Below are 10,564 nucleotides of genomic sequence, written 5' to 3' on the forward strand. Positions count from 1 at the left end.
AACTCGTCGATCATAATAAAACCTCCCAGTCCAAGAACTGTGGCAATTAAAGTGTGAGGATTTTTTTTTTTTTTTTAAAGAAGAAAGTTGCAGATATTCAGATGACATTAAATAAAGGAGAAAGGCCATTCTCTGCCAAAGAGTAAACCAAGAAAGCTGGCTATTAAAGATCGATCGGACCAAGACCCAGCAAGCAAAGGAGGTAATCTGAGGTTGCGGAATGCATTGGATTTGTGCCATTGTTGTCATTATGGCAAAGATAATGTAGAAGCATGTCAATAGACAGAAGATTGGCTTCACCATCCTATTCAGGATTTAGGAAAGGATGCGATAGTCTGCCCTTCTAGGAGTTACTGAACATCTTGGAGGTCTCTTAGATAGAGGGGATACAGCAGCGCTGACACTCTTTGACCTCCGCGCAGCCTTTAATACTGTTGCATACAACGCTCCTTGATAGACTGACGGAGTTAGGGTTGGAGGGAACAGCCCTCTCCTGGATGACATCTTTTCTACGAGAGTTAGTTTTAGGTGTTTTCAACCAGAACCTCCTCTGTGTGACACTCCCTGACCTCAGGAGTTCCTCAAGGATCTTCCTTAAGTCTGGTACTATTTAATATCTATGTGTGCCCACTAGCGGACTTAGTGGAAGGTTGTGGTCTTGCTTTATTTTCATATGCAGATGACACCCAAATCATCTTGTCACTGTCATCTTCAGAGACGCAACACAGACACCTTGAACTCCAGATTGAGGCTGGTCGCGGAGTGGTTGGACAAGCAGTCACTTAAGCTCAATATAGAGAACACTAAGGGTCTTCTATTAGGCAGGAAGCTGTCTTTTTGGGGTCCTCAACACTGACCAGAAAGTCTGGGACCTCTCCTGGTGCTGGTATCAAGGTGCAAAGAATCTGGGGATTGTGGTGGACAAAAGCTGTCTATGAAACAAAATTAGCTGCCATGTGCTTTGGCTTTTTAAAATGTCTTGCATATATTTTCTACCAGGTACCAATCTATCTATGCGGAGGGAACAGTGATTCATGCACTAGTAATATATAGGTTGTATTAGGGCCACATATTATACCTAGGAGCAGATATTGCTATTAAGCAATTGCAAGTAGTCCAAAACTTGGCAGCAAGGATGCTTTTTAGGCTGCTGAAAGTCAGAACCTTTACGAGAACTACACTGGCTAGCAATAGAAATCGGCATCGCCAATAGGTCTCGCCTTTGGGACCTTATAAGTTTTTAGGCATGCAACAGTTGATGTTATTGCACCAAGGATATTGTGCTGCATAACTAAATACTTATATGGTCCCAAATCGAGACCTATTGGCTATGCCAATGCTTGTTTCTAGTTCCCGCAAACTGCAGGATGGATACGAAGCATCTATCAACTTACACATTGTGATGCAAAATGTAGGTACGGTCCTTCCTTAAAAGGTCCTAGAAAAATAGTTTGGTCCGTTAGCACTTATTCAAATTATATGCAACCTGCTGGTCCCAAAACAGGTTCAGCCTTTCTACTGCAGAGGAGTGGTAGCTAGTTTAAAATGCGTAACTTTTAAGTATTAGCATTGTGTCAAACCAACAGGCTGTAGTATTGCCTAGCACAATGCTACTCAACCTTGGAATAAAGATAGTCTGTCTAGACGGGTCTTAACCTGCGGCTTACTGACTGCGAACAAATCGTATAGCAGCAAGTACCTGCCACGGACTTAGATAAATGTCTGGAGTTAGGGAATCGTAGCACCTCTACTTCGCACTACAAAGTCAGGTAGCGGGGGAACGCTGCTTATATAAGCAGATATGTTTATGTGCTATTTATTACATTACCAGTGTTGATTGGAGTGGTGGGGGAAGGAAGGGGATACTTTGCAAGTCTCGTGTGTCATGATGACCATTAATCAACTATGACAAAAAAAAAAACGCACCACACTGCATCTATGGGTTATGCTGTGTAATTTGTAACCGTATGAAAAACGTAAAACATTGGTGTTTAATCCGGAAACAATAGGCTAAATTCAAAAGGAGAAATGTTAATCTGTAAAGTTACTGCCACAAGCAAACTGAGGCAGTAAGCAGTCTTCCTCATTAATCCTGTTCTTCTGCAATGTCCTCGAATTAAAGATCCGATTCAGTTACTAACTGGTGAATGCACGTTTGCTAGTACAGTTTTCACAAGTAGCATGGTCTACTTAGCCACCTTTATTTTGACTTGCACGGCGTCTATTTAAATACACAATCTATTATGAAGGCTGTTTGCAGATAAGTATTGAACGCAGGTAACTGGAACGCTTTTGAGTCAAAGAAATGCAACAATAAAAGTTCTCACAAACGTGCCGCTGAGGCTTGCTCGCAACTTGCAAAATTTGCCCATGTTGACATCCTCGGAGCCTCTCAAGGTTGATCACTTTATGTACGTTGGGTAGCAGTATTTACTGAATATTTAAGATATTAGCAATGTGACTTAGAAAACAGAGGTACCCCTGCAGTACTAGCTCTGAGCATTCCCCAAAACATCAAAGCTATAACACGCTGTTAGCTCTAACAAAAGCTTGGTGTGAGTCACATATGGCAGTCTGACTCCAAGCCACACTGGTATCTGAAGAACTACAAGGAGATAGACAGTTCACAGCTTCTGTGGGGTAGGTTAGGGTGGTGTACGTCAAGCAATGAAAATAAAGTCACTGATCTGGAGGACTATGGCGCGTTGTTCTAACCCAGAAGAAGCAGTGTTCATCATAATCGTTTAGGAAGAAAGATATTGTGGTCCTCTTCCACTTAACACTTCTGCCAACCACCAAGACAGCCAACAAGCCCTAGTACCATATTAAACAAAGGTGCAACAGGAAGGTGGAAAAGTGCCCAGCTCAGTCAGTAATAAAGCATTCGAGCCTGCTGAGCTGCAGAAAGCTATCTCGGTGGTCACCTCTTTAACACTTATGAATCAAATAATCGCATAAGACGAATGAGGTCTTCTAAAAATGCAAAAACAATGCTACTGGTGATTGTATTAATCTGCTCAATTAAATAGTTAATTCACTTATTTCCCCACTTTTTTTCTAAATCTGAGTCTATTGTACGTTTTTATTTTCTATGCAGTTACTGATTTCAGAACTAAGTAGTAACCGGTAACATTTGCGCATTTGTATTTTCAATAAATCAAATGTTTATCATGAGAGCAAAATCTGATCCAAAAAAAGTCTAAGATAATGTCACATTCTCATATTACCAAACGTGCCAATAAGCTAAGAACAGAAACACTACAAAACAAATGCCCAACCTAGGGGCACATGCATCATTGGTTTTTGCATTCGCAAACGGTGCGAATCGGTAAAATCGGGCGTTTGCGAATGCAAAAACCATTTTTGGGATGCATCAAACTTTGTTGCACAATTCGCTTTTTTTTGCACTTCCAAAAAAAGTGAATGCATTTAAGGAATCGCATTTGTGCGATTCCTTAAATACAATGCATCATTTTTTCTAAAATTACGAATTTGGAATTTGGAAGTGCAAATTAACACGAGGTTGAACCTCGTGTTAATTTGCGAAAATGTTTACAAAAACTAAAAAATTCATTTTTTAAAGTGTCATGTTACAGACACACATGTCCTTAGGACGTGTGTGTGAAACATGCACTTTCAAATACATTTCAGGGGTGCAGGGGGGGTCCTTTGGACCCCCCTGCACCCGTGGAATGCATCAACAAATTGCGAATTCTTAACTGCCTTCCCATTGACTCCTATGGGCCTTTCGGCCCATAGGAATCAATGGGAATTGCGAAAATGCACTTTGGAATTCGCTATTTATTTGAGAATCGGTAAAAATTGCGATTTTTACCGATTCGCAAATAAATAGTGAAAAAAATGATGCATAGCATTTTGCAATTCTTAATTTGCGATTCGGTAATTTTCGCAAATTAAGAATCGCAAAACCTATCAATGATGCATGTGCCCCTCAAACGATTAGAACAGACCGAAAGACCAGTTTTTAGAGAAAATGCTCCTTTCATTTTCTCCTGACAGCTGTTTAAGTTTTGTTTCCTGGGTTTCCTGCAAAGAGGTCAGTCTCCAATAGGAAACAAATGCGTGTATCCAAAGAACATACACTGCTTCAGATAATTACCCTTTCGAAATAGTTGCATTAAGGGCATCGCACTGTTGTGTAGTTAGATATAGAAAATAGGTGGTGCACTAAGACATTAGCATATTTCAGGCATGAATGTAAGAAAATGTGTGTACAATATTAGGCCGTGCCAAAGGTGCCACAAGTATACTCAAATGTCTTTGCTGGAGAACATAAGAGCAATTTGCATCTGATAAATGTATTCAGAATGCACAGAGAAACCATAGTCCAAAGGCAGGACTGCTCATTCACTGAGATTGTCATTTTCAAAAGCAGTCCAAAGAAATTCCGTTCAAGCCAAAGTGCTGAATGCATAGTTTATTTTGCAATCAGGGTCATGTCCAGCCTCGCAGCAATAACAGGCCGTCACCTTCATACAACAGAGAGGCGCATGCAGCAGCAAAACAAAACAAGGGTAACAAATAACCAGCATTGGCCGCGCTTCCATAAAAGCGAGTGATCGTGATCAAGCGAAAGTGATCGCAGGGACGCGCTCTGTGGTGAGGGAGGGGTGGAGCGAGGCGCTTGGGAGAGAAAGGAAAGGGTGCTGAGAGGAATGCGCGCAACGGCAAAAGCAGGCTGGCAAGTGGTGTGCGCGCACCATGACGAGAGAGGAAAGCCATATGGAGCCTCTGCTCGTCATTGTGCGTGTAACCGCACGCTCTAAGCCTGCCAAAAGCGAGTGGTAGCACTTTGAAAACCCACAAACTAAATGTCTCGCCGAGCAGCGCATGTGATGGCTCAGGGATACCTAAAAAGGATTCAGTTCAAGACCCTATGCTATCTGCACAAGCCCAGAGCAGGAAAGTGTCTAGTTACATACAAGAACTGATAAAAGCATACCAACCTTCCCAGACAATACTTTCAAGTGAACGCCCCCCCATGCGTGATTCCTTCATTCAAAAGTACATGCATGGGAGGCCAGCCCTGTACATTCCAGGGCCCAGAACTATGGAATAGGCTTCCGGATTCCCTGAGAAACTGCCCATGATTAATGATATTTCGTAAGCAGTTTAAGACCTGGATTTTCGAATATAGCTGAACTGTAATACATTTACCCTAATGTTGTAGCGTCAGGAAACTCCTTTGGGGTATCTGAGCGCTCAATGCATTTCTATATGGTAAATTTCTATATAAAAGGGGGCAAGTAACAACACAGCAGACTGGAGGGGGCAAGCAACAATATGGAGGAAGACAAAAGCACATGGGTAAAACCATCAATAGGGTGAAAGAGAGCACGTGATGTAGACTACCTGCAAACACATGCCCTCTTATGGAGAGCTTCAACAAAAAGAAAAAATGAGCCCTGAAACCACAAGAAGTGGAAGGACACATGTAATTTGACCATGCTGCAGGGAGTGCCAAGCAAAAGGGGAGTCAATACGTACCGACCAAGGAAGCAAGCATATGAGTGACTATGAAGCCAACCTAGGATGAGCGGTGGGCGGTTTCTAAGCCTACTGTCAACAAAATGTCTTGCAAGTGACAGTGCATTAGGGGAGACCTAAAATGACTTAAAAAGGTTTCACATGTTTGTTTGTTTTCTAAAGTAAAAAAGGGGATGATGGGCTGCATTATACATGAGCAAGGGGGCCTTATCCTTCTTCCAGGGTTCTGTCATGCCCCACAGGTGACAGGTCATTTTTTCTTTTCAGAAGCAAGATAATTCTGGGTATGAAAGGGAAAACATGCTGTTATCCTTCTTGTCCAGGTGGGAGGGTTCCCTATGAATTTGATGAGCTTTCCTCTGAAAGAAAACTTGTATTTCAGGTAAATAACTTTTACTTCTCTTACAGTGGATTATTCTCAATAATCCTAAGCATTGAATAGAGGAGCAAATCCATCCCATTGAAAGACCAAAAATAGAAAAAATTATTCATCCTTACCCAAACCAATTCCTCACATAGGCCTGACCTACTTAAGCATCCATGCTATTGTCTGAATCCAGACAATAGTGTTTAGTACAAGTATATATGGATTTCCAGGTAGTAGCTTTAAGTAACTCTACATTTGGGACGTTTCTTAAACACGCTAGATGGCAGTTCTACGTTGAGTGTTTCTTAGGTTTTCCATGTAAGGGTTTATTTTCCAGCTCATAACATTGTTTAATGCAAGAAACTATACATTTGAAATGGCTTTTGTTGTTTACAGGAATTCCTTACAAGATCATAATTTACAAATAAGTGGTGATATCGCCTCATATTCTCTTCCTGTCTAGATTGAATTTTAAGATCCACTTGACATCCAATGCATTAAGGGTCCTTTCTGCTGGAGTGAAAGTGTTTGGAAGAATGTTGGTAAAGAGATAATTTGATTTATATAGAAATCTGATATCACTTTTGGAGGAAACTAGAAAGTGTTCTATTACCATCCTATTATAATGAAAAACTATGAACGGTACTTTTGCACACATAGTCTAAATCTTGCTTACTCTGTGAACAGAAGTAATAGATATCAAGATAGCAGCCTTCCATGTTAAATGTTGTACTGTAGCTTTCTGTATAGGCTTATATGATAGACCCATTAATTGTTAAAGGACAATATTAAGTTCCCAGGTTTTAGAAGGACTTCTAGTTGGAGGAAGTACCTTTTGGTCCTGCATCATAAAAGACCCTCACAGAAGAATGTTCATAGCTGGAACTCTGGGTACTCACCTTGACTTTTACACTCAACATTTAATTTTCTTTTCATTTTCAGTCTGTTTTGAGGATTTATGCATGGCTGCACTGTTGGCCAGTGTTGTGTTTACTTTCAGCGCACTAAATTCAATAATGTACAATATTTTCTCACTCCTAGATGAGTAGTCCTGGGTCTGTCATGTGCCCACTCCATAAGAATTTTTAGAGATTGAGAGCCTACCTCCTTTATACCATTTGAGTATTCTGTCTCTGCAAGCTGTATTATCAGCTTTAGAAAAGCAGGCAAAAAGTTTACGGTTCATTCTTAGTCCAGATGCCAAAATGTTTCTTTTTTGTGCATGGACTACTTCCAATTTTTCTGTCTGGCCCCAGTCCCTCATCAGACTAACTTTACTTCCTTGTGTACACACCAGATTATTCCTCAGAGTACAAGGCTTCTTACTTCTACTTTGAGGTTTTGAGTGGCAATTAGAAAAATCGTTTGTGTACTGTAGTAGTTTTCCCTAGATCACATGTTTCAGACTGTAATAAGATAAGTTTAGTTGTCCTAACATTTATCTTTGGATGTGATTTGATACTCCTTTATCAAAATCTATGGCATTGTGGATAAGGGAAATACTTTTTAGGATGTAACTTAATGTACAGCTAGGCTTAAAAGATGATGAAACACAAAAGTTGATGGAAAAAATGCTTGCAAATAGTCTCACCACTGGCAATCGCTTGGGGTAGCATTCCAACCCATTGTTTTGCCCACTAGATTACCTCAGATTGTCTTTGTACTGCTCCCAAATGAACATCAAAGCCTAAACTGCCAATCCAGGTTCTTTCTGAACAGGCAAGCAAGCAGCCTAAGACTGGTTCTTAAAAGATAATGGTCAGTTAATGGAGCTAATCTATTGTGAGTGGATAGGGCGTGGCACTCTATTTGCATTCCGATAACTGGGTGCATTGTCACTTTGCAGATGCCATTGAAAAATGCAACCAAGACACACAAGGATTGATGAAATTTGATTAATATCTTTAAAGAGTATTTTATTTTGTTTTTCCTAGATTGATAAAAGGCTAGCAATCATTTCTTATCTGCCGCTTCTGTCCTGATGAATGGGAGTGATCTGTGAAGAATAGTGTTTAAACGTATTACCATATGCTTACAAGTAATAACTACTGTTTGCGTTTTATCTTTCGAAATGGCGATCAAAATAAAATTGATACACATACCCTCGTACAATATTAGATAGGATATGCTAGGCTACATGGCTGAAGAATGAGATTATATGACCCTGGAGTAGCACAAGTTCATCTTCCCTCTATAGCAGTGTGTAGGGTAGAGCTTTAACTTTAGGGGGAAAGCCAGGACTGGTCAAAATAACCTATACCTCCAGCAACAAACTTGAGTGAACACCCTGTACATCTTGTGTGTTGGGCAATGTCCAGACTTACAAGTGATGAAGTATGCCTGTGGGTAAATGTTGAATGTCCTTTAAAGAATGTTACTCGCATTACACTTGCATTGTACACTCAGGACAGGACTCTGTTGAGAGATCTCAGATAATGGGTTGTAAGAGGGCATTGAAGATTGGTTTGTTTGGTTCACTGGTGGCCTGGGTTGTGTGTAAGTCTAGTATTAGAACTAGTTTATTTCTCTTCAGTTTTATTTCTTTAAATTGCATATCCTTCAGGTTAATTGTTTCCAGCAAAACTTAGGCTTAGCTTAAGTGAAAGCCAGTCTGAAGTCTGGTTTAGTAGTTTTCTGACACATAGATGATTTGATCACTTAAGGCTCAATAAGTCTGTTCTACAGTTTTCCTTCTATCACACACAATGTGTTGAACTTCTGACTTCATAGGCTTAAACATTGGGTAGTGGGGGTGTCTGAAAGTTAGGCAGCCACATTGCCCTTTCATATTTTTGTACTGTAGATTTAGAATATTTTAGATGTAAGGCAGTCCCTTTCCCAAAGCTTTGTGTGCTTGTGTTAAGACATTACTTATGCAAGTCCATTGGCCACAATATCAGACCTACTGGTGTAGGGTTCAAGATGTTTAGCTTTCAAATGTTGCAGTTCTGTTAATGTAATCAATTAAGGATGCATACTAAACATCACCTTGCTCTACCCTGGGGATCAGTAGCATTTCATTGTGATTCTATCTTTATAGTACTTGGTTGGGCTTGGCATGGTTGGCAGGGTTTGTGGGACTTAGGCAATATTACTCATGATGGTTATTTCATAGTGCTTAATATTTAGAGGTTCACTCATTATTTCTTGAATAGGTCTTTGCCAAAGCATGAAAGACTGGTGGACCTGCTTGGGTCTGTGATAGACTATGACTATGGAGGGGGTGGATCGAGCATCGCAGTCCTTCTGATCATGGAACGACTTCACAGAGATCTTTATGCAGGTCTAAAGGTGAGAGTTCTAAGACATAATGTATATGTGCATTTATATTTGTCTTGTGGCTTACTAGTGCTTCTAATGAAGGCCTTTTCTGATGATTGTATATTGGGTAAGATTTGTTTAGTGTTTTGCTTGCTGTGACAAATGAAATTCCATGTGTTCTTATTAAGGTAAGTGGCTAAATAAGCTGGCCTGTACTTATTGTTCTTCATGAATCTTAGACGGGGTGGGAGGTACGCTCTTTGTCCTAGAGCTCAGAACTTTCACTAACCGACTTAAAATTTTCAAAAATTGACAAATTCCTCATGGCCTGAAACTGACAACTGCACTGAATACCTATTTTAATGTCAGTGTGGCCATTATCTACAATCAATCAGGGCAAGATAATGATACAAACCTCAGCTAATAACCTCAGAATGTTTGGCAATATGGTCTACTCTCCTAAAAGAAGAAGCTGACATTGGAGCCTCACCTGCCAATGGTGACTTTTCATGTGATCGACTCTACTAGCAATACCATCAAACTCACCACCCCGGTGATGGGCCCCTTACATGCAACGCCAACCCTCAACCAATTCAGGTAAAACAGACCACCATAAGGATGAGAAAAATTACCCTCGCAACAGGCATTAAACCAGTCTGGTACCTTTAGATGCCACCTTGAACCGAACTACTGATTATTTCTTTTTTATACACATACATTTGCATTTTCTAAGTTTCATAGTTGGTATCAGATTTCGTAAACTTTACATGGTGCTTTTCACATTTCACCAGGAGGCACACTTGTGTACATCTCAGTGTCCGATATTTAATAACAATAATAATAATGACCTGTAGACCTAATAATCTCCACCTGTAAAATGCTGGACAGCAATTGGAGGACGTCTTTGAATTCGGGCCAATGCATTTTTCGAACCAAACAACATCCCCCAGGAGAGCAAATTTTTTGTTCGTTTGTTACCAAAGGTATTAATAATTTGTTGTTAGCAGCATAGTTGGGACTTGTAAGCGTTGTTCTCATCTGGAGTACATCCTACGTTGTGGGAAGCGTCTAGTGTCCCAACACATTGTTTGCGCAAACCAGTCTTTAAGTGATCAATGGCAGGTGGAAAAAAAATGAGTGTATGATTTGAGATGATCTTATTTTCAGGGCATTGTCATCGTTATCCCTCTCATTTTTAAAGTTGTGCATTATTTCATCCCACAGGTCAGCAATAGGCATTTTACATAACCCCTTCCATTCCTTCCTTCTAAGTGCCCTGCTTTCAGATTCCTTTCAGGATAGGACTCCCCATTCCAGGCATCAAGTCCTGGGTATTGTGGCATGTTCATCACATTGTAATGACCCTTTTGGCCAACAACCCTTCCAGGTCGACACATTTTTTTGCCGCTTTGCATGCCCTGGGCCATG

The 10,564-nt window shown here is 40.4% G+C and overlaps 1 protein-coding gene across 1 annotated transcript in view; it reads left to right on the forward strand.

The window, feature by feature from the left end:
• DSTYK (dual serine/threonine and tyrosine protein kinase) overlaps positions 1–10,564 on the forward strand; it is a 434,762-nt gene that overhangs the window by 363,494 nt on the left and 60,704 nt on the right. Inside the window, exon 9 of the mRNA XM_078644627.1 lies at positions 9,031–9,166. Coding sequence (XP_078500753.1) covers positions 9,031–9,166 — 136 coding nt within the window. The remainder of the gene's footprint in view (positions 1–9,030; positions 9,167–10,564) is intronic.

Source organism: Lissotriton helveticus, chromosome 5_1 (genome assembly GCF_964261635.1).
Source record: "Lissotriton helveticus chromosome 5_1, aLisHel1.1, whole genome shotgun sequence".
NCBI classification, from domain to species: Eukaryota; Metazoa; Chordata; class Amphibia; order Caudata; family Salamandridae; genus Lissotriton; species Lissotriton helveticus.